The 25,407-nt window shown below is 42.4% G+C and overlaps 1 protein-coding gene across 5 annotated transcripts in view; it reads right to left on the reverse strand.

Annotated features, from left to right (window-relative positions):
- The window catches only part of SH3KBP1 (SH3 domain containing kinase binding protein 1), a 356,010-nt gene that overhangs the window by 207,580 nt on the left and 123,023 nt on the right, over nt 1–25,407 (reverse strand). For all 5 annotated transcript variants that reach the window (XM_002831442.5, XM_054544393.2, XM_054544392.2 and 2 more), the window contains one exon: nt 8,243–8,366. In XM_002831442.5, coding sequence (XP_002831488.2) covers nt 8,243–8,366 — 124 coding nt within the window. The remainder of the gene's footprint in view (nt 1–8,242; nt 8,367–25,407) is intronic.

The following is a 25,407-nucleotide window of genomic DNA, read 5'->3' on the forward strand; positions in this document are numbered from 1 at the left end:
TCTTAAAGCCCGACATATCCCAAAGTGGAGTCTTAACTAGTATTCAATAACATGCAGTTCCATGATCAAAGATAAGCAGGTCTCCTTACCATAGGCCATCTGAGAGCCTGTACTATGCTAATGTGCTTGTCAGTCTCCAAGATGGTGTTAGTGCTGCAGCTGAAATTTGACCAGAGAGGCAATTTTCTCTCCCCGCTCGTCTGCCTGTCTCTCCCCGCATCCCTCCTTTGTGGAATAGTCAGAAAGGCTATAATTCCATACAACACACACTGAGAAATGCTGGGCTGGTTTCTATCTGAGCATGTCACGCTTGGTGCAAGGTCTCGTCACTAGTAGATGGAAATATACAATAGGACCCACTTTCACGACATGCCTCATACAAACTTGGGCACACTAAGATCCAACTCAGGCCTTGTGAAAATAAGCACCATATACAATGGTGCGATGTGATTGAACCCAAAGCTATCCTGAGAGCCTAGTGTACTGTGTGGAGCTTGCACAGTTCCGGCATTCTATATCGTGTGAATTATAAACTCCTCTGCAACATGAGCAAACTTCAGTGGGCACCGATTATACGGACTCTGACTTTTACAAAGGTACTTAAGGATTCATGTCAGCAATGCAAAAAAAAAAAAAAAAGACGTCAGACTCGGCCAGGCACAGTGGCTCATGCCTGTAATCCCAGCACTTTGGGAGGCCGAGGCGGGCGGATGACTTGAGGTCAGGAGTTCGAGACCAGCCTGACCAACATGGCGAAACCCCATCTCTACTAAAAATACAAAAATTAGCCGGGCATGGTGGCAGGTGCCTATAATCCCAGCTATTCAGGAGGCTGAGGCAGGAGAATGGCTTGAACCCAGGTGGCGAAGGTTGCAGTGAGCTGAGATCATGCCACTGTACTCCAGCCTAGGGGAAAGAGCGAGACTCTGCCTCCAAAAAAAAAAAAAAAAAAAAAAAGACTTACATGTGCCTTACGCAGAGAGTTTGGAACTCTGAATGCATTATTCCCATAGAAGCAAAGTTATAAATGGTGATTAAGTTCCTAGACTGACCCACAATGCAGCTAAAACAAGTCACATCTGCAATATTATCAACAACTAAAAACTGAAAAATAACGAGATTAAATAAAAGACATTTTTATTTATCAAAAATACTTATGTTCAGTGACATACCAAGCGGGGGCAGTCTGTGCCCAGGCGAGAAGGGGGCTGCCTGTAGAGAATTCACAAACAATAATGAAACAATAATGAAGCCAAAAAGTTAGTTGGCTTTTTACTTTCACCACCTGCTGACAATTGAAAACAACATTGGTAATAAAATATTGCTCCTTTGAGGAAAAATTGGTTCAACAAAAAGTGAAGAAGTAGTTAAGGGTACTTGGAGCTATTAAGGAGGAGATTTTGGCATACATACCTACAGGGATTTCAGTGTGATTCTTTATTTTGTCCAAATTAATATCTATAACTAGAGTCATGCCTATGGGAGTCCTTTTTTTTTTAAATCCTCATGAACAATAATCCTGGTCCATAGGGGTATCACAGATAGAACAAGGATCAGGACACAGATTCTATGAGTTCAAAGAGCAATTCTTAGGCGAAAAAGCAAATGGGCTAAAAAAAATCCATAAGTAATGTGAGAAGCCATGGGTCTGGGATGGAATTGCACAAATAGTGAACACTGAGTCCGAGGAATCAAAGGCATCCTCCATCAAGATTCTCCCAAGGAGAAGGAAAAGGTGGGCAGAAAGAGGAGCTTCCTAGGAGAGCCACCAGGTGGAGCCACCACCACAAACCCACTTCATGGCTTGTCCTCTGGGTGGATTTGGGCGGACACCCCAGGAGTATGGCGGGAGTCTTAAACCCACGACTAACCCATGGGAGACTCATTAGTGTTAATGCCTTGAAATCAGAAGACACAGAGATGGAAAGGAGATTAAACATAACAGAAAAAAAAAATCTAAAAACCAATTTTATCAATGACCCACACATAATCGCAACACATGATGGCTATACCCTTCTATGTAGTTCTTACCATGCATTTCACCACCCCTCACTCTAGGCTCAATAGGTTCAGAAAATAACATGAAAAAGGGTAACACACACTCTAACATCAATTGCTGATGCTAACAACGCAGTGTCCCAATAAAACTTGCCAGAAATGCAGCCAGGGATCAGTTGGTTTAAAAGACTTCTTTAAAGGCTCTTGACTCCCGAGCTTTTGAGAATGAAGGCCCACTGGAAAATAAGACTATAGATGCATATACAGATACATTCACACAGATGTATATATTACTGAATGACTATGTATCATATCCATCCCCATTCACTGCCAGATCGCCAGATTTTCATTTCCCCTGGGAAAGACCAGATCAGGTGACAGCCAAGAGCTTCTACACAACAGTAATGTCTTCTGTTAACTCTTATTCTATCTGTCCATAAACACCAGCTCCTTAAGTCAAATAAACAGGCAATCTTGAAACTCAAAGAAAAGTCTGACCCCAAATGGCACATTTTCAGATTCCCAGTTAACTGGTGAGAATTCACATTTATTTCTCCAAAAGAAAATTTGAAAGAAACAAAGTCTCATCTCTACAAACAAACCCCCAGATCTCACATTTACCTTAAACAACAAACCACTGGCAAACCAAAGAGGTTGACATTTTCTTTATTAAGGACATACTTTTTTCCATCCTTTGTTTACAGTTTCATTTCTGCCAAAGAGCTCACGGCCTATCAAGATCCACGCCACCGCCCTGGCGCCATGAGGAGCATTCTAGGCCCTCACACTAAAAGCTAGAAAAAACGTTTCCCCTTCAGGGGAAGGGGGGAAAGGACGGGCGGTCACTTAGATCTGTTTAGGGCTTGGAATGACCAGTGCCGAAACTATGAGAAGAAAGGTAAACGTTAAGCAATCTTCTGTCAGCTACAGGTAGCAGACCAAAATGGAGAGCCCTTCCGTGTGGTAAACACGAGGCCCATGTTAATGTGGGAGAACTTCTGCACTAACTTTTAAAGCAACAGTGTGTCATCAGAGGAAGAGCAGCCGTTGATCCCTCTGTTAAGGAAAACTTTTGAATGGAACCTGTCTGAAGGATTAAACACACCAGAAATGAACCCACAGAGCAATGTTCTACAATCAGTCATATCCACATATCAATTCAGAGAGCAACCCTCCCCCATCTTAACTTGAATCTCATGAGACAGACGATTTCACCTCGTAGCATCAGAGCTAGACCTGTTACAAATAACATCTTTTAAACCGTCAGATCTTTCAGCATTAATCTCTGGAAGGGGCAGTAAAATGCAAATGCATAAAAAACCTTAAATAAAGATGGTAAAAGCAGTTTATCTTTGGGAAGGCAGATGCCAAAGTAGCAGAGCGACTTAAAAAGATGACTATAAAATACATTTCGTATCAGGAGAGCATAATAATATAGCAAAAAATAGTAAATGTGCAAAATACAATAGAGACTTACCAAACACTGAATTCATGATAAACTGGAAATAGAAACAAGGACATATAAAGCCAACCAGAAACCCACGGAGTGGCTTCACATTCAGAATGACAGAAGTAAATACAAGACACATCCCCACCTTGCCATCAAAATGATATAAGAAACGTGCAGCACTTTCTCAACGTTTCCCAAGGGATACAACAGACTGAGTTACTTGCAGGCAGGACTGGCTGGTGTTTTTCCAGTCTTTATCTGCCCCATTACCAAGCACAGGGGCAGGTGCATAGTAGGCATGCACTAAACATGTACTATTGAATGTTCGTGGGTGTCTACCAAAAAGTGAGGAAGGAACAATGTCCAAAATTCCAGGCAACAGGAGAGGTTCAGAGAGAGGCAGAGATACATCTTCTCTGCATGCACTGTTAATAATGCAAACGAGAACCCTGAGATGGAACCTGGTCCTCACACGGGCCAGCAGGGTATTGATGACAGCCTGGATACTTAACTGATCACATGAATAAAGTTAACCAGGAAATCCTTCTAAGGATCAAATCATTTTTTCTTTTTTGTTGTTGTTTTTTGTTTTGAGATAGGGTCTCACTCTGGCACCCAGGCTGGAGTGCAGTGGCACTATCACAGCTCACTGCAGCCTCGACCTTCTGGGCTTAAGTGATTCTCCCACCTCAGCCTCTTGAGTAGCTAGGACTACAGGTGCATGCCACCACACCCAGCTAATTGTTTTATTTTTTTAGAGATGGGGTCTTGCTATGTTGCCCAGGCTGGTCTTGAGCTCCTGGGCTCAAGCAATCCTCTCACCTCAGCCTCCCAGAATGCTGGCATTACAGGAATGAGCCACTGTGTCCAGCTTGATTTATTTCATTTTTAATTCAAGTAGATAAGAGTCTATATTCAAATGAACAAAAATCCACTGTTCATTTTCAAGAACCTATTTAGGATATTTGCTAACTGTTCAAACTTCCGTTTTATTCAATTTTTCTTCTAAACTCAACATTTGAATGCGTTTTTTTGTTTGTTTGTTTGTTTGTTTGTTTTTTGAGATGGAGTTTCACTCTTGTTGCCCAGGCTGGAGTGGCACAATCTTGGCATTTGAATGCTTTTTTAAAAAAGTCTCTATATATCAATGCTCCAATTTAGGAGGGCCCATCATTCTCTTTTATGGGTTTAATGATAGAAGAAACAAAAGGATAAATCATTCTTTGAAGAAAACATACAACTCTTTTCTGTCTGGTTCATCAAGAGAATGACATTTGGCTCCAAGTAAAGTTTTCACATTTTCTGGCTTAACTCATCAATATACTGGAGTCTGGGATAACTTCAGAACATACAACATCCATGCTGCAAGTTTAAATGAAAAATGACTTCTTATTCCTCAGGAAAGGCTTGTTTTAAGCAGGAAGCTCTTTCACTGTGACTCAGGTAAGGACTACAGAAATGGCCAGAAGTGGGCACAGACACAAGTGCCCCTAAGGTTCTAATGCCAGAATGTATAGCCATTGGCTGCCAAGTCAGCTGGGAGGACGTACTTTCTCTCTCTCAATTCCAGTCACATCATCTTCTCAAATGAAAAGCCAGCCAGTCACAGTGGCTTATACCTGTAATCCCAGTGCTCTGGGAGGCTGGGGTAGGAGGCTTGCTTGAGCCCAGGCGTTCAAGACTAGCCAGGCAACATGGCAAAACCCCAGCTCTACAAAAAATCAGTAAATTAGCCAGGTGTGGTAGCTCGTACCTTGTAGTCCCAGCTACTCAGGAGGCTGAGGTGGGAGGATCACCTGAGCCTGGGGAGGTCGAGGCTGCAGTGAGCCATGATCGCGCCACTGCACTCCAGCCTGGATGTCAGAGTGAGAGCCTGGGTGTCAGAGTGAGACCATTTCAAAAAAAAAAAAAAGAAAGAAAGAAAGAAAGAAAGAAAGAAAGAAAAAAAAAAAAGCCCATGGAGTCATTCCAGTACCCCCTAAATCAACTCTGCAGACGTTTGCAAACGTTAAAGCTGAAAAGTGAAACTAATCAGTCCCCAAACTAAGGTTTCCATAGCCCTGGCTTTTTCTCAAGGCTATGAATAGCTTCCTTCAAACCCAAGATGTCTTCTGACCTTATGCAGGCGTCTGGGGAAGGTGAGCTCATCCCACAATGTGAGGGACTACTACCTGTTTGCAGTTGCTGCAAAGTGAGGCATGTCACAAGATGCAAAAACAGCTGGACACAATTGGGCAAACTTCTTCAGCTAGGACTATCTCAAGTTCAGGACCCAATGAAGTGGTTAAGTTTCAGACTCATGATAGAAATAGATGTCAATCTTTCATTATTAAACCAACTTCAAGCATGTATCAAATGATAAGGTCCATATACAGAAAACAGTCATCTCATCTTTGATCAAGTTGAAGGAAGAGAACTTGTGTTCGTTCTATTAAATCCTTACAAGGGTCCAAGACTGAATCACAAGGTGGACTCAACTCACATCCTCTAAGATCCCATGTTAGCGAATCAAAGCAGGCTGTTAATAAATCCTGAAAGCAACTTCCTTCCCTAATAGCCACAACAACAGTAATAGACCAAAACATCCGAAAGGTTGCTAGAGACAAAGCTTGATGATGGAAACAAAGGGCGAGGAGGCCCCTTCAGTCACTTATGGTAACTCATAAAACTTTAAAAATTAGTTGGACCGAAGTGTTTACAAGTAACTAGAATCATCCCACAGATTTAGCCTCTGATCCTTGTTTTAAGGGAGGAAAAAAGTGTTTTTTTCATTGATTTTGGGTGGGAAAAAAATGTAGCTTTTGAGCTCAGTACAATGAACTATTTATCTGGCCTGACAAGGCCAATCAATCTACCCCCGCTGTTTATTATAAGGGGTAGCAGAATACTGGTAGTCTTGACGGGTGGGGGAGGGCCAGAGGCAGCCCTGGGCCTGGTACACAATGCTTCCCTTCAGCTGGAAATTTATGTTAGGCCCAGGTGACCCAGGAGGTCAGGGTGAAGCCTCGGACAGAATGAAGATGATTTGTTATAGACTTCATATTTACAGAATGCCTCCGTGTACTCAGGTCCCACAACCACCGGCAGATTCCACATATAAAATGCCTCAGAATGAAAGGTTGGCCATAACCAGGCTGCAGGTCCAAGGCAGAAGGCTTTCAAAATGGAATGTAAGGCAGTAAGGCATCCCTCTGCATTCCAATTTTTGGTGAATGAAAAATTCCATAGGGGAACTCAGAGGCCAGATTTTCAATCGTGAAGAGATAATCATCTGAAAAATTTTATTCCTTCGTTGACTTAAAGTTCTCAGGTAATTTTGCTAAACTCATCCAAATAATTACCTCAATTCCTTAATTAATTCCTTATCTTGTTAAATTAATTAATTACTTTAAATCTCTTATTGACTTGACAAAAACCAGGGCTGGCCAAAGAGGCCTTGCCGCTGGTCAACAGGCATGTAATTGCCGTGCCCACGGACCCAAGAGGCAGGTGGAGGAATGGGAGGGCTCCTTCTCGTTGGTTTGGAAGTGCAGAAAGAACACACACTGAACTCTAGCTCACCAAATCCAATGAATGCAGGTCTCAGGAGTTTGAGAGCTTATTTGCAAGAATGCAGGAGGCACTTTTGGGCAAGACTGTAGTTTTACAGCAAAGGGCACTTAATTCTTAAAATGGGAAATCCCCTGCTTTGGTAGGATGAATTTAACAAAACGAGAAAAGAAAGAAAATCCTATAGCTGCTAACCAACGTGGGCCTCCAGCCAATATTTGATCTGAATAATTCAAAAAGGGAAATGTAACCCAGGGCAGCTGGAGGCAGTAGAGGAAGAGACAGGAAGGAAGAGAGGCACAAAGCTATGATCAATGGGCAGTTTACTGGACAAATTCTTATCCTGTCTAAATTTTATGAAAGATTAGCTGTTCTTCCTCCCCATGGTTATAAACTTGCCTTCTTTTTTTCTGGTTAATGGAACCCTTTGCTAATCTAGTTCCTGTGCCTGCTTTCGAACAGCTCTCTATTTCTCTTTAAGGAAGTAATAAGCCCACTAAAAGCTGGCAGCCAAGCGCTAACCTACAGGCATGCTCAGCATGTGCCCTGGCTGGTCCAAGGTCGGGAAAAACGGAGGGACCCTAGTGTGCCCACAGTATAAAATTGAGTGGGGTCGTCTCTGCAGTCTTCTATTCTCTCTCACATTATTTCAAACAATTATTACCAAGAGGGGATGGGAGAAAAAACAAAACTCCAACAAGCTGATACCTGAAAATCTGCCTTGAGGTCTCAAAAGAGAGAAAACAAGATTGCTAAAGGTCTTCTGGTCAGACAGATGTGTTAGCTACATCTTTGCACATTCTGCCTCACAAACTCAGAGAGTCAGGGTCTGCGCTAGGGAGCCTGGCAGTTGGAGAGAGAAATAACTTGATAAGGTTTGCCTTAAATTAAAAGGACAGTGTGGTCAGACACACTGCTCAGGCCTGCACCACAGCATTCTCTAAATTCACCTTTCATCCATAAAAATAGATATGAAAGTGAAATCTAAAGCCCCAGAAAAATCATCATTTACAAATGTAGTCCACTTTCCCACTGTCAAAAAATATTTTTATTAGTTCCCTTTATTACAGTTACTATACATATAGTCACTTGCCAAGTGTGTATGTGTGTATCCAAAATATATACCAAAAACCAAAAGGACAAACTCTATTCAATTTTTCAGCAATATAAAGTTTGACACAGTTCACCAGAAGTTTCCAGCTTTTGTTTGTGTGCAGGGAGGGAACCTCTTTTCCTTTTCCATACCTCTCTTATTGGTTCTTAAAATCGTTTCAGAAGACAGCAAAGAGTTTCCACTGGGCACTTCATGCAGGGGCTTTTCTGGAGCTTTGTTGGTGAGAGGGTCTTTCTTCATCTCTTTCTTTATTTCCTGTGAGGACAGATAAAAGGAAAACAAGATTATAGTTTGAAACTTTAGAATGCCTCTTGGACTATCTTAAGCTTCATCTTTCTGGAAATGAACTATAGCAATGCCAACTTAGCATAACATCATGTTTTAAAAACACCATTTTCCATATATTTTTGTAGTTTTCTTACATTTATTAGAAAAGCACCTGGTCCTATAAAGTGGAATAAGCCCCAGTATGGTGAGGCGACCTTATGTAACTATGGCCATTCCATGTGACTATAAAGAGAATGAGTGAAACATAAAAGCCACCATACAGCTCTAAGTAACAGCCTGTTCTTGTTAAACAATGACAAGCTTTGGCCAAGCAGACTCACCCCCTTAAAAAGCCTTCTGATTTATCTTCTTCTCAACAGAGATTTAAAGAAGCATATTCCCAAATTACCATTGTGCTCACAAGGATACTAAACCCAAAAGAAGATGATTCTAATGCATTTACAGTCATCAAGTTCCTCTGGCTTTTCAACTCTTGACAAAGAAAAAAAATAAGGATGGCTTATCACTCTAGATCAGGGGTCAGCAAATGAAAGCTCACCACTCACTTTTGTAAAGAAAGTTTCACTAGAACACAACTATACTCATGCATTTAAGGATTTTGTACAGCTGCTTTCATGCTACACCAGCGGAACTGAGTAGTTGCAACAGAGATCAAAGTCTAAAATATCTGGCCCTTTACAGAAAAAGTTCGCTGATCCCTGCTCTAGGTAGACTCTTAATCAAAGCTCCATTAAGATCTAGATTTCTAAAATCTGATGGCTAATATAATTATTTCAAATTGCTTTAATAATTTACATAATTGTTTTAAAAAGCATTAATAGACCAAGATAATAGTGACTCACAAAGTATAATAAGTCTGTATACAGGAATTCCCCCCAAAGGAGTAAGGATTTTCTAGGCTTGTCTGAATCCATAATCACAGTAACTTGGGGAAAAGTGAAAGCTTAGGGGCTGACCCAAAGCATGGCTGAATGGCAGGAAGAGCTCAAAGATGAGGAATGCATTCCTTAAAAAGAGCCCATGAGGTAAGAAACGGGGATAGGCTCCCCCCTGGAAGGAACAGAGATGCCAAATTAGGTAGAGGGCCATGATTAGGCCCGAGCAGAGGGCAGAGGCAGAAAGAAAGCAACAAAAGTTTGTCAAAACAATGCCACTCCCCGCAGCTTCCTGCACACTCAAGAGCGTGTTAGTTACCATATCCAATTCCCCAGTTGCTGACTCTGTTCACAGCAGCCTCACCCTCTCTTCCTCCCTCACCAGGGCCCCACCGGAAACCAACAACTGGGGCTGGCGCTTTGCTAGGTTGAGTGTTTCAACTGGCGTCCCAGAGGCCTAACTAGGCGAAGCTCAGCTCTAGCCCAACACCGGCACCTCTGCACACCACACAAAGCTGTGTGTGCTTGAATATATGTACACGGACACCTACCTCAGCAGCCCCAGCACCTGCTAGAGCAGCAGTTGCTGGGGGTTCCTGTAGCCTCACAGGCAGATGGCATCAGGGGACAATCTACAAACACTGCCCGCCTGAGCCACATGACAGGATGCTAACTTGGTGATGGCTGCCAGCCTGCTATGGCTCTGAAAGTAAAGACAAGCCACCAAGTGGGTTCATTTCCTCACCGGTTGCTTCTCTGGGGGAAGAACAGTTGCTCAAACCTCATTTTCCATCGCAGTGTGGGTATGACTGTGCACGCGCAAATTCCCCACCTAGACACAACGTGATGCAGTAACACAACAGAGCACAAGACCGAACTTTGCCAAGGAGTAACTCAGAGAAAGTCAGTGGGTTGAGGACGACATAGCAAGTGTCTACTTAGCACTAACTGCTAATGGCATGCAGCCGGGGAAGGGTGGGAGAAGCAGCGCCAGCATTGTGAGGCTGGGGTGGTCCCTGGAGAAAGCCTCAGAAGCCATGGTTCTCAAGAAGGCTCACCCCTACTCCCCAATGCTTCAGAGCAGCACGTGGGGAGCAGCTGGCTAGGAAGGACTGGGTCTGATCAAGAGCAGGTGCTGAAGCGCTGAGAAACTGGCACCAGGAGAGAGGCTGGCCCATAAATTCCAGATTCCATTGTTTCCCCAGTAATTGTTTACATTTGCCAAATAGAGAAGCTGAATGATAAGTGAATTGCTTAAGTTGCTTCTTTAGGTGGAAGCAGGGAGGAGACAAAACCTAAAATATGTCTTGCATTTTTTTCAGAGAAACCAATTGGACACATGGCCGTGGCAGTTAATTCTATAGGCTCCCCACCTGGATAACACCCAGGCTCAGTGCAGCCCCACCCAAAGCCAATACCTTTTCTCCAACCTGCCCCTTCTCCCAGGAAAGGGCAGCCTGTCTTCTTTGGTACCCCATCATCCACCCAATTACCCAGAGTAGAAAATTCAGTATTATCCCCCTATCTAAGCAGTCGCCCAGTCTGGCTGCATCTACTTTCTCAATCTGTTTCTTTTTTGTCCTCCTGTAGTATCTTAAAAACATAAAGGGAAAAAAATATAAATGCCAAGCAAAGGACTTGAATAGACATTTCTCCAAAGAAAACATACAAGTGGCTAATGAGCATGTGACAAGATGTTCAACATCATTAGTCATTAGGGAAATGCAAATGAAAACCACAATGAAATACCCTTTCGTACCTACTAGGATGGCTAGAATTTTAAAAGAAAACAAGTGTTGATGAGGATGTGGAGAAACTGGAATCTTTGTATATTGCTAATGGGAATGTAAAATAGGGCAGCTCCTGTGGAAAACAGTATGGCAGCTCCTTAGAAAGTTAAATATAGAATTACCATATGATCCAGCAATTCCACTTCTAGGTATATACTTAAAAGCATTGAAAGCAGGGACCCCAGCAGAATTGAAAGCTTTGCCCCCAAGGCAAACTTGTATGCCAGTGTTTACTGCAACTTTATACATAATAGCCAAAAGAAGGAAATAACCCAAGTGTCCATTAAAAGATGAATGGATAAACAAGATATGGTATACCCACGAAATGGAATATTATACAGCCTCGAAAAGGAATAAAGTTCTGATACATGCTACAACATGGATGAACCTAGAAAACATTATGCTAAGTGAAATAAAACACACAAAGGGACAAACATTGTATGAGTCCACTTACATGAAATATGTAGAATAGGCAAATTCATAGAGATAGAAAGTAGATTAGAGGTTACCTGAAAGGTTGGGAGAGGCAGAATGGGGAGTTATTGTTTGATAGTTAAAGGGTTCTCTTTGTAGTAGTGAAAATGTTTTGGACATAGATAGTACAGATAGTTGCACAACATTCTAACATAATTAATGCTACTGACTGTACACTTAAAATAACTAAAATGGTAAATTTTATGTTACATATATTACCACAATAAAATGAATAAAAGACTCCCACATGAATAGCAGCTAACATCTGAGTGCTTACCATGTGCCAAACCCTGCTCTAAGAGCTTCACCTGGACTGCAACTTTTAATCTACACTATAGCCCTACTCAGACACACACACACCAAGACCCAGGGGGCTAAGCAAACTTGCTCAAGGTCAAACAAGTAGGAGCCAGGATTGGAACTCAACCTGTCTAGCTTCAGAGCTCATCTCTCTCATTTTTTTTTCTTTTGAGACAGTCTCACTCTGTTGCCCAGGCTGGAGTACAATGGCGTGATCTCAGTTCACTGCAACCTCCACTTCCGGGTTCAGGCAATGGTCATGTCTCAGCCTCCCGAATAGCTGGGATTACAGGCATGTGCCACCTCACCCAGCTAATTTTTGTATTTTTTAGTAGAGACAGAGTTTCGCCATGTTGGCCAGACTGGTCTCAAGCTCCTGACCTCAAGTAATCTACCCACCTTGGCCTCCCAAAATGCTGGGATTACAGGCGAGAGCTCATCTCTTAACCACTCTTTCCTGGAGTACTGCCGGGATTATAATCATGTCTTCCTGCCTCCAATCTCTCCCCTCCCAGTTTAGCCTCTGCATAATGGACACTCAAATGTCTGCTGTTCTTGTCAGTCCCTACAGAAATCTCCAGTTACTTCCAAAAGACCACAGGACAAGCTTTCATTCAAACACTTTTCAAATTGAACAGCAAACCACAAGTCCCTGTGTACTTGCTTCTGGCTAAAAATATCTGACATGCATGCTGACCCCACAGAACCAATTACCATGCAAATATAAGCTGGGGGGTGGTGCACTGCTTGGACAACACCTTATGTTCACAGAATCCTGACGTCATGGATTCCTATCCACAGGCTCTAAAAATAGGTGATGATGCTAGCAATGATACAACTGTACACTGGCAAAGGCTTATAAATTAAAGTGCTTTAGCAGCTATTTTTTCACTTGTTCCTAACAACAACACTGTCAGGAAAAAAAAAAAACTGATTTTGCCAAACGTATATTTTTATACATAAGAATAATGAGACCCAGTCAGAGACGATGCAAGATCAGATGAAGGACACAAAGCTAGCAAGGGGCAGAGCTGGCCATGAGACCAAACTCTGAGCCTTCTAGGCAGAGCTCTCCTAGTACATCTCACCTCCTAAGAAGAACCAGTGGCATGACTATAGGAGGGAGACTCAAAACCACTCAGCCTGTGGCTCCAGTGGAAATCTTAGCTTCCCTCCACAATTAAGTGATGTAACAGATTGCCTTACCTATAAAGCCCAAGACTATTGAGGCCCAAATCTTTGAAGTCCCTTATTATCCATCCACATAGAAGAGCTCCTTCCTGCAGAGGAGGGTTGGCTTGGAACTAGAGCAACTCCTGCCTCTGTATAGCTGCCAACAGCCATGTACATGGAGCTCTCCGAGGTTCTGATCCAGGTCATGGGACTCTGGATTTCCTGGGACCGGGGGTTCCTAGACTCCCGTCTTTAATTGCAACTTTCTGACCATCAGGCCTGTGTTTTTTGCCATTTGTTAAGAACCTAGGTCCTATAATCTCAGTAGTAGAGGCCACACCCTGGGCCAGAATTACAGGCCATGAAGGCTTATGGAAATGCATACATAACTGCCCACATATATAAATCAGCAATGATTTTGCTTGCTTAAAGACAATATAGAACAGACAGGGTATCAGCAAACCTCTTCAGAAAGCAAAAGAAACCCAACTTCTCTTTATCTCAACTCTGATCTCTTAACAATGGAAACTCAGCATGTACAATAAAACCGAGGCCATCAATAAGATATCAATGCTGCAAGGACGCTTCAGCTGTGTCTCAAGGACCACTTGAGAAAAGGAAGAGAACTCACACCATTCCCTTCCCAAAAGCACTGTACCAAACAGAGCCTGGGATGGCTCACCCACATTCAGAGACCAAAAAACCCCAATAATGCCACTCTGGCAAAAATTCATGACACATTCAGCGGCCTGCAAACAGCAGCCTCACCGGGCAAACAGATGATGTGCATGCAACTGCGAGCTATGCTAGGATGGTCTGCTTTCCGATAAGCTGCGTTGCCTGGATCTGGCTGGTTGCTGAGCCAAGTTGGCTACCTCTTTTCTCTTCTCCCTCACCACCCGTTTCATACTTTACAGGTACTGGTGAGTTGGCTGGGTTCAGTGTTAACTCCTTCAAATTAACTGGTCAGTCTGTCACCAAAACACTACACAGTAAAATACCAAAATATGATCAGTTTGGGGGCCCCTCCCTCCTTTCATCCTTTACTTCTTTCACCATTCATAACACAGTTTAAGGCACAGGCTTCACCATGAATGGAGAATGATGCTGTGCATCAGAAAACCAGAACTAGTACTGACGTCATCATTTATCAGAGGTTGTGACCTTGGGGGCAATACTTAAAGTCTCTATGCAGCCCTTTTGTCATCTGTAAAAGAGGTCTAACAACAAACACACCATCTGAGAGGTGTCTTCAGGATCAAAGAGTGAATTAGAGAGTAGTATACAAATTGATTATCTACTCTCATTATTAAATAGCAAATACTATTTTAAAAAGAACTATACATAACAACACAGATGAAATTCACAGTCATAATGTTGAATGACAGAAGCCAGATATAAAAGATTATGTACTGTATGATTCCAATTATGTGAAACCCAACAATAGGCAAAATTAATCATTGGTGAGATATCTCAGAACAGCAGTTACCCTTGGGGAGGCATACCGGGGAGGCATACCAGGGATTCTCCTGGGAGGATGAAAATGTCCTCTAACGAGGTCTGGGTGATGGTTACACAGGTGTACATAGACCAAAATATTCATTGAACTGTACTTCTAAGACCTCTGCACTTTACTGCATGCAATTTCAATTTAAAAGAACACCACAAATGCTTAAACTGAAAGAAGACTGATTCTTTTAAATTGAAATGTGCTGATATTTTGTCCTAGGAGGCCAGAAATACACAAAGCTAGTGCTTGGGTATTTTAATGTTCATCTCAGGTGGTGAGATGTTTTCTGGGATCAACATCAATGGGGCAGGTGGTCGGAATGTGCCAGATGCACCCTATGGAGTGGGTGAGCCATGTGTGCCTCATCTCACCTATCCAATCAGATGAATGGATCTGTTTCCAAGAGGGCATCCTTGTTCTCCACCTCAGCTGTTTTCCCCCTATCTTGCCAGATTTCCCTCTCTCCTGTCACCAACAGTATTGGCACACAGAGCAGGCTGGTGCCACAGACACCAGGGAAAGCTGGGCACCACCCTGACCTGCCCAGAATGCTGGTCCTGGTACTTCTCTCTGCATTTGAAGAGCTGAGTGAGGTTGGGCAGAGCCCCCTTGGCTTAGGGTGGAAGCAGGGCAGGGGAAACAGACATCATTCATCAGCCTGCCCTCAGTCCTGCTCTATTTTTTTCTGCAGGAAAGGCTTCCTTTAGACCCAGACGTGGCTGCGGGATCACAGCTGTGCCCCCTGCACTAGTTCATAGAAAACCATTTTGCAAAATTACCACTGGCAGGAGATTTTAAAAAATCACTAAAAACAAACACTTTTACCAAGTCTACTGATCAAGAGAGCTTTGAATAGACACAGAATCCTAGAATAGCACATTGTTCCCCAACATGCATATCTCTCCCCTGACCCCACCCCGCCCCACGCAAAAGGCAATTTTGAGGAACAGCTGCCCCGTGAGTATGTTCCCTTCGTGCAGAGACTGTGCCTTCCCAGTATTTGGCTCTCTTCACAGAAGGCTGATCTGTCTCAGAACACCTGGGAAGACACAGCAAGTATTCTGAGAATATGGCAGACTACCAAGGGGAGCTTCAGCTGTAGCTATCAGATTCTGTTTCTTTAAAAAATATATCTGATTACCACAATAAAAGAAAATACCCATGCTATCAAACCACCAAGTGCACCAACTTCACTAGAGAGAACTGTAAAGAAGAAAAAAATACATAAAGTAAATATGGCAAAATATGAGGATTTAATAAAGCAAGGGTGGTGGGCACATAGGTATTTGTTATATGCTTTACATATTTCATAATTTGCCCTAAAATTACATAGCGAAACCACATTGATGTCTCACACCACAATGGCTTTCTCATACTTAAAAACTATGCTGATGCTCAGAAAAGTGCTTTGATATATACTCATAAATATTCTGATGGTATTTTCAGCTCAAAGCTAACAAGGAAATTTCAAGAAATGTAACAGGTCTATTACCATGTTCTACGTCAATCTTTAACTGCATATTTGCAATATCATATACTTGCAGTATTATCTCCCAAGAATCACTGATAACACGAATAAGAAAATAACAAGAACATGAGAACAAGGGCAAGAAGCTCTTGACCTTCAGGAAAGGGATGAACACTATAAAGACCACAACAAGTAATAGATACTGGACAAAAATGAGAACGACTACCTTTGTGTCCCAAAGAGATAACGTTGCTTCCTGATGTACAGTGTAATTACTTGCATGACAGTTGGTGCCTTTATGTTTGCCCACACCCCACTAAACATCTAGATTATTACCACTGGATCAAAGGGTGTCAATATCAACCAGTTTGGACACTTAAAAATATCTATCAGATGAATGGCCAATTTAGTAGAGTGTTATGGGCAAGATGGCTGTCTACAGATGAAGTAGAGTATTTTCTTTTTTTTTGGTGGGGCGTAGGGAGGAGTCTTGCTCTGTCATAACCTCTGCCTCTTGGGTTCAAGTGATTCTCCTGTCTCAGTCTGCCTAGTAGCTAGGATTACAGGCACCCACCACCACATCCAGCTAATTTTTGTATTTTTAGTAAAGACCCAGTTTCACCATGTTGGCCAGGCTGGTCTCAAACTCCTGACCTCAAGTGATCAGAAGCAGAATATTCTCAATTGAGCCCAAAGCTGCAACAACATGGAGATCTGTATCATCCCTATAAAGATACGGCTGGATCACCATCAACTTCTCACCTTAAAAGATGCAGATCAGGCTTAGGAGCAGAAGGAAGAAGATGATACAGTAAGAAAATTCATGTAGTCCCTAACTTTTTTAAAAAAACAAGCAATACTTATTTCTTTATTTAACTGGGAATATTAGACATTCAAAATGAATTTACTCATTTAAAAATTAAACCTTTAAAGCACTAGAAGAAAATAAAGAATGTTTCTACAATCTCAGAAAGGCAAAGATAATTTAACACTCTGATACAGAATTTAGAAGCTGGAAAAGAAAGGGTCAATAAATTACAGAATGGCGGGCACAGTGGCTCACATCTGTAATCCCAGCACTTTGGGAGGCCAGGCAGGCAGATCACGAGGTCAGGAGTTTGAGACCAGTCTGGCCAACATGGTGAAACCCTGCCTCTACTAAAGATACAAAAAATTATCAGGGTGTGGTGGCACGTGCCTGTAATCCTAGCTACTTAGGAGGCAGAGGCAGGAGAATCGCTTGAACCCAGGAGGCGGAGGTTGCAATGAGCCAAGATTGTGCCATCGGACTCCAGCCTGGGCGACAGGGTGAGACTCTGTCTCAAAATAAATAAATAAATAAATAAAAATAAATTACAGAAAACTAAGAATATAACATAGCAAACAACAACAACAACAAAATTCATCGACGAAGACAAAAGACAAACTGGGGGAATGTTGCCTCTTCTATAAAGAGAGCTCCTTCTACAAAGTATCAGCAAAAGATTAATAACCCAACAAAAAAATAGCAAAGGACAGGTCACATAAAAAAGAAAAAAGTGACTCAAACATACAACAAGATGCTTAACTGCATTCATGATGAGAGAAGAGAGACAGACCCTCTCAAATTGTTTTATACCGTTTTATACTCAGAAAAAGAAAGAGAAGCGAAACTAATGTCAGGTAGCCTGGCGCCTGGGAACCAGACCTGAAACTAGGCCTGGGCCTGCCTGACCTAAGCCTGGTAGTTAAAGATCGACCCCTGACCTAACCGGTTATGTTATCTATAGATTCCAGACATTGTATGAAAAGGCATTGTAAAAATCTCTGTCCTGTTCTGTTTCGTTCTGATTACCGGTGCATGCAGTCCCCAGTCACGTACCCCCTGCTTGCTCAAATCAATCATGACCCTCTCACGCAGACCCCCTTAGAGTTGTGAGCCCTTAAAAGGGACAGGAATTGCTCACTCGGGGAGCTCGGCTCCTGAGACAGGAGTCTTGCCAATGCTCCTGGCTGAATAAACCACTTCCTTCTTTAACTCGGTGTCTGAGGAGTTTTGTCTGTGGCTTGTCCTGCTACAACGAGAGAAATGAAAATTACAGTGGTATTCCTGTACAATGGTGCCTGACAGTGCTCAGTACACAGAAGGACCCTGTATCATTCTGGCTATTTTCTCATACCTAGAATTGTAGCATTTACACACTGTATTATAATAATGTTTACATGTGTCCTCGCACTAGAATCTGGCTCTCTTAGAATACTGTCTGTTTTCACAGCATGTGGCATAGTGCCTGGCACACAGCTGGTCCTCTCAAAGAATGCGGGCTATGAGGACCCCAAGAACAAACCTCTCCAGAATTTGACAGTTTAGGGAGGGATGTACCTAATTTTTAAATTACAATGAGATATTTTTATCTGTCAGATTGTCAACAATTAAAAAAATTGATAATGTCAGCAAGGGTGTAGGGAAGGAGAGCCTCACATACTTTCTAAGTAGAGGATAAATTGATAAATAAATTTGTACAACCTCTGTGGGAAGCAACTTGACAACTGTCTATCAAAAATTTAAATGTCTGTGCCTTTTGACTCAGTATTTCTACTCCTAGGAATTTAAACTACAAATATACTTGTACACGTGCAAAACAGCATATGTACAAGATTAATCGTTATGCCATTGCTTAAATTAGCAAAAGACTGAAAGAACATAAATGTGTATCAGTAGAGAGCAGCTGATGAATGGCCATAAATCAATCCCATGCAACTCTCTCCAATACTGAAGTCAGTCTGTATGTACCAAGAAAGACAATCACCAAGACATGTTGCTAGGTTAAAAAAAAAAAAAAAAAAAAAAAGCCTAACGTATGCTAGCATTTGTGTACATTTGTATGTACGCCTCTGTGTGTAATACAGAAGCCACACACAATAAACTGATAACTGAGGCTGCCTCCAGGGAGGGGAACCAGGTGGCCAAGGGACAGGGAAAGCATATATTTTGTCCCTTTTAGCTGGCACCATATGCCTGTGTTAGCTATTCAAAATTTTAATTAACTTAAACATTGAGTAATTTAAATATGTTTACTATTTCCTGATCATTAAACTATTGACTGCTTTTTTTTTTTTTTTTTTTTTTTTTTTTTTGCAAACAAGTGTGAACGGAAACTAAATCCTAGGGTCCCAAAATCACTAAGCTAAAGGAAAAAGTCAAGCTGGGAACTGGGTCATGCAAACCTGCCTCCCCTTTTGGTTCCTGAATACAATGGCTACAAGATGAAAAACTATATGCCTACCCCATATTTTACCCACAAGGAAATTCCTAGTGAGCTCCAAGGTCTTTACCCTAAGGTGTTTCTCTTAAGATTTCGCCATGGCAATGTAAATTGATAGCTTATCTTTACAGGTGCAGTCGCCCCCTGCTCACCAGACACAAATGCATATCTGATTGTTCTCCTGCCCCATTTTGTCTATGTTATCTTATGTAAAAACACAGATTCCCTGCATTTTTCCTCTGCCCCATTTGTCTATATTATCTTATGTCAAAAAAAAAAAAAAAGCAGATTCACCGAGCCAGACAAAGGCATAAATAACTATTTTTCCCTACCCCCCTCTTACATGAAAATTGTATACTTCTCAGTATCCCACCCTTTCCCCTTTAAATTTGGAGTCCTCAAAATCATCTTCAGAGAAAGGCATAGGACCTGTCTCCCGGGCGCGCGTCCTTAACTTTGGCAAATAAGCTTCCTAAAATGATTGAGACTTGTCTCATCATTTTTCCTGATTGACACAAGGAAGAAGTTGACACTGCCCCCAATAAGAGTTTAGCTATATAATTTCCACTACCGGTTTTAAAGATCCAACAGTGTATGCTAACATACACAAAAGATTTATAGAAAGCTCTCCAGTCCATACGTTTCATTAAGCAGGGGAGATAGGAAAGCTAAGATGTGGGGAAAATCAGGCAAAACTCAATAATCAATGTTTTTTTTCAATCATATGATATAAAGTTCAAGATTCAAGGCCGGGGGCAGTGGCTCACACCTGTAATCCCAGCACTCTGAGAGGCCAAGGTAGGCGGATCACCTAAGGGCAGGAGTTCGAGACCAGCCTGGCCAACATGGTGAAACTCTGCCTCTACTAAAAATACAAAAAAAGGAGACAGGTGTGGTGGCACGTGCCTGTAATCCCAGCTACTCGGGAGGCTGAGGCAGGAGAATCGCTTGAACCCTGGAAGTGGAGGTTGCGGTGAACCGATATCGCACCACTGAACTCCGGCCTGGGCCACAGAGTGAGACTTCGTTTCAAAAAAAAAAAAAAAAAAAAAAAATTCTTGAAATGCAAGAATAACTGAGGGCATGACAATCAAGAAAAATAAAATGCATATAAAGAGGCAACATTAAATCTTATTGACGATAGTTTTATCATGGGTAGTATCCAGCTTTCTTTGGTGCCCAGAGTACAAGTAAAAAGAGCTAAACAGTTTGGCTAATTATGCTCCAAAAGGTTAATTACACGATCTCAAATTGAGTCTCCTAAGGGATGGGCATTTTTCCCATCAAAGTCTCCTCTGGAAAAATTTTAAAATGTTTCTTACTACATCATACCTAGTCCATGAAACAGTACCCCCAACACAGGAACTGTTAAATCGCGTGCTAGATAAAAAGCTTGCTCTTGGAGGAGAAAAAAAGAGGAAGCAACATCCAAGGTCCAACGGCCATTTCTGCTGTCTTTTTAACAGCTTTGATGATGAGTAAGAGCCTGTCACAGTGCCCTCACCCCCTGGGCTGTAAGCATGGGTCCTTACGTCTAGCCCCAAGAGTCAGCAATAGGCCTCATTCAGTCTTTCACTCCCAGGCATTCAATGAATGTTGGCCATTATCATTAGTTCTATCATTCTTTTAACGGTGTGCCAACATAAATGAAAGCATTTATAGTCACAATTGCTTCCAAGACTAATAGTCTAACAGAAAAAAATTTAAGTGCACTAGGATCTTTTAAATAGAAAAAGAAACGGAATTGCATCTTCATTTCCCTATGTCTTATGGAATTAGCTCACCATTATGAAGAATATACCATGAACAAGGTACTTTTCTAAGGCTTTACATGGGATAACACATTTAATGCTCACAACCACATTAAGAGATAGGGGCCATTATTATTTGTATTTGACAGACAGGGGAAAGTAGGTCCCAAGAGAGGATGAAAACACAGGCAAGAAGGGGCTGGGTGAGGAATGACCCCGTGTGGTTCTATGGCCATGTCCCCATTCCTTCACTCTCTAAGACCATTCTTGGTCTGAAAGGCCAGCCTCCAGAAACTGCCATTTAAAACAGGAGGGACAAGGAAAATGACTTTAGTATAAACTTTTGGCAGTGACCAGCACGAGGGCCAACGATTTCAAAGCCAAGCCCAAGTCAAGAAAATCTTGAATTTTTAACGAACAAAAAAGCACCTGTTTACTGGTTGTTGAAAGAATGTTTATACACATTTATATCCAAGATAACTCGATTGTCAAGAATAAATTATTCCAAGCCCGTGACAAAACAACGCCATTTCATGCTCATTTCCTGATTAAAGCTTTTAGACAGCTGGGCATTTTCATTTCTTAGAGTTGCAGGGAGCTATGCAAATTTCCACGCAGCAACTCCAAGATCATTAATCTACAGAAGGCATGTGCTAATAGAATATTGGATTTTACATTGTTTCACTGGAGAAGAGGAGGGATGGGTTAATCTAATTACCCTATGTGTGGTCACCTGACTGTGGTTAACAAAAAGATCAAATGCTAAACTGTACAATCAGCAGCAAATTCCTAAGTAATGAAGCATTTCACATCACAAAAGGAATGGGAGGAGGGGGGTGACATTCTTACATTGCTTAAAACCAAATACTGTAGCAATAAAAATAATCACACCAAGTTTACACAAATCATAGGCAGGGCATTTTAATTACCATAAGGAGCTAGGACCATAACTATAAATCAGTCTCGGTCTCTCTCTCTCTCTCTCTCTCTCTCTCTCTCTCTCGACACACACACACACACACACACACACACACACACACACAAACTTGGCTGGGCGCGGTGGCTCACATCTGTAATCCCAGCACTTTGGGAGGCCGAGGCGGGTGAATCACAAGGTCAGGAGATTGAGACTATCCTGGCTAACACAGTGAAACCTCGTCTCTACTAAAAATACAAAAAATAAGCCAGGCGCGGTGGCAGGCGCCTGTAGTTCCAGCTACTCGGGAGGCTGAGGCAGGAGAATGGCATGAACCCGGGAGGCGGAGCTTGCAGTGAGCTGAGATCGCACCACTGCACTCCAGCCTGGGCAACAGAGTGAGATGCTGTCTCAAAATACATACATACATACATACATACATACATACTGGAAGGTACTTCTAGAGAGAGGGATGGCTATCTAGAGCTGAAGTTGTCAGGAACCAGACACAAGTGGGCACCGAGAATTGGAGTCACCCTGTAACCACGACCGTGCATCTGGCATGTGTCACTTGGGGCATGGTACTGTTATTCCTTCTTCCAGTAAGGAGCAGCTAGATTAGGAAAGGCATCAGCCTGGCCCAAGCAGCTGACACTTCAATTCCTGGTTCTGATACCACTGAGAGCGTAACCTTGGTGCCTCAGTTTTGTTAGTTTATCAAACCATTCTGAAGATTAAATAAGATCTTGTGAATAATGGCACAGCCTCTGGGTCCCAGGATTCTCTGGCTCCATCAGTAGGAGGGAGAACCCCACCTGCCAACAGACATGGGCCAGGGGCTAAGAAGGGATGGTTGAATGCTAAAAGGAAAAACTTTTTAGTATGCAACTCCTAGTGTGGTTGGTTTTGAAGAAGTTTCAAAAAATTTACTTCCGTGCACTGGCTCCCTCAGAAGGCTACTGGAGGGTGCATTCCACCAAGTCAAATGAGTAAAACAAGAAAGAGAAGGATGCAAGATCCAGGACAGTCAATGAGAGAGAGGAGACGGGAGAGGTGTGATGGGAATTTTCTGGCTGACAGCTGGGCAGCAGAGTGGAACAGGAGGTTGGAAGGCTCTGGTGTTTTTCCAGGAGAGGGAGAAGGAGAGAGGTAGAGAGGGGGAAGGGGAGGGGGGAGAAGAAAACAAGGAGGAGGGAGGGGGGGAAGAGAGAGAGGGAGAGGGAGGGAGAGGGAGATGGTGGTGAGAGAGGGAGGGAGAGAGAGAGAGAAGAGAGGAAGTAGGGGAGAGAGAAAGAGAGAGAGGGAGGGACGAAGAGGAAGGAAGGACAGAGAGAGAGAGAGAGGGATAGAGAGAGAGGGGAGAGAGGGGGGGAGGGAGGTGGGAGAGAGAGGGAGAGAGGGAGATGGGGAGAGCGACAGGGAGGAAAGGAGGGAGAGAGAGGAAGAGAGAGAGAAATAAAGCTATATAAGGAAATTAGTTATAGTATATTCTTGCTTTAATATTCAATGTCAACATTGCTACATTAATGAAAACATTAAGTATAGATTAAAGCAAAACCTGAGATATGTGCATATAGAGAAAAGCTGAAGTCCTCAACTACCATGATAGTTAAGAGATCATATCTAGAATCGACAAACCAAGAGAGCAGCAATGAATATTATTCAGAAGCACAGCAGCAAATAGTAGACGCAACAGCTAGAACTGAAGAACGACTGCCTCCTAGAAGATAAGGACATAAAGAGAAGGGACAAGAGGCTGCTGGGTACTCACACATCTTTTAGGACCGTATGACTTTCAAAACTGTGTGTGGGTAACCACTCAAAAATTAATAATTAAAGGTATACATGTTCATTCCAAAACATACATAACAAGAGGACACAAATGGACTCTTACTATGTGTGCTATACTGCAACTTGCTTTCTTCAACTTAACAATGCATCTTAGACATCTTCTCCATCAGTTAGAGCTTTGCCCCTCTTCCTCATAGCTGCACAGAATCCAACTGTAGGACAGACCAGTATCAAAAGGGACAGTCTGGTTGTGTCTGAAAGTAGATTTTGGAACATGGAAGTGAAACTGCCTTTGCGAAAATTAAAACTGAGGAAATATTATGACAATGAAAGAGATTAGACCTAACCGACTCCATCTTGCTTCTAACCTTTAAGCTGTCCCTGTTCGTTCCTGGGCGTAGGCCGAACTAACCTTGGAAAAGAATTTAGTTTATGGTTTGACTCTAAAACAAAATTGATAATAGCCCTTTCCAGAAAAGACCCTCTTCTTGCCTGGGGACCAGTATCCCTTTGGAGGGCTAAGAAATTAGCTGCAAGATTAGAAATTACAGTTTAGGGGTCATGCAGCTCCTGGCAAGAGTCTGAACCTCCCCAAATTGCTCCTGGGGATAACATCATTACTGTAAAACCTAAGATCAGTGCTTGAGATATTTTGCAGACCCTCTACTAGATCAACTGACACCATCCAGACTGGTAAACTGGCTCAACCAGTTGTGCGATCCCACCCAGGAACATAAGATAGCAAGAAAACCTAACTTTGACCCCCACTATGATTCCATCTCCAACCTGACCTGAATCAACACTACCCACTTCCCAAGCCCTTCCTGCCAAATTATCGTTAAAAATTCCAATTCCTTGAGTAATAATAAAACTCTGGTCTCCCACACAGCCAGCTCTGCAGGAATTACTCTTTCTCCACTGCAATTCCCCCGTCTTGATAAATCGGCTCTGTCTAGGCAGCAGGCAAGGTGAACCAGGTGAGCTGCGTATTTGTCACCATACCATAGATGAAGGCACAACAGTTGTCCTCACTGGCTCTTCTGAAATGCTGATGGAAAAAAGATTTGTGGCACAGCAAACTTGGGCTGTTTCTGAGATCTGGCAAAATCTCCCTTGCCATTTAGACCACTGGAAACCTGCGAGTGGAGATTGGTATCTGGGATATACCTTTTATATATACCTCATCTGCTCCTGCCTGAGGCAATCTCCTTTCTAAATTTCTGTATCCTTGGCTGGTTAAATGGGTAACTTATTTGAATCTTGCTGGGTAGGAGACAGTTCTCTTCTCACAGAACTATAACCCACATGAAACCATCCAGTTGTCTCAAGTCCTCTGCAATTACAAACAACACTACATTGAGCATCACTGTGCCCATAACTCTGCACATACACCACAAAGGCAACTGAGGGACAAATTCTCTAGAGTGAAATTTCTGAGTCAACAACTTGGTGCATCCTTACTTTTAGCAGATAATAAAAAACTGGCCTCCAAAAAATTTATCAATTACACTCCCACCAATAGCATGGAAGAGAGCTGATTTCCCCATACTATTTTTAAATGTCTTCATTTTTGCCAATCTGATAACAGAAGATGATATTTAATTTGCATTTCTTTAATTAGTAAAAAATAAGGTTGAACAGCTTTCCATATGCTTACCATTATCCACTTGTCTTTTTCTGTGATGAGCTTACTCATGTCTTTTGTCAATTCTCCT

This window comes from Pongo abelii, chromosome X (genome assembly GCF_028885655.2).
Source record: "Pongo abelii isolate AG06213 chromosome X, NHGRI_mPonAbe1-v2.0_pri, whole genome shotgun sequence".
In the NCBI taxonomy this organism is placed as follows: Eukaryota; Metazoa; Chordata; class Mammalia; order Primates; family Hominidae; genus Pongo; species Pongo abelii.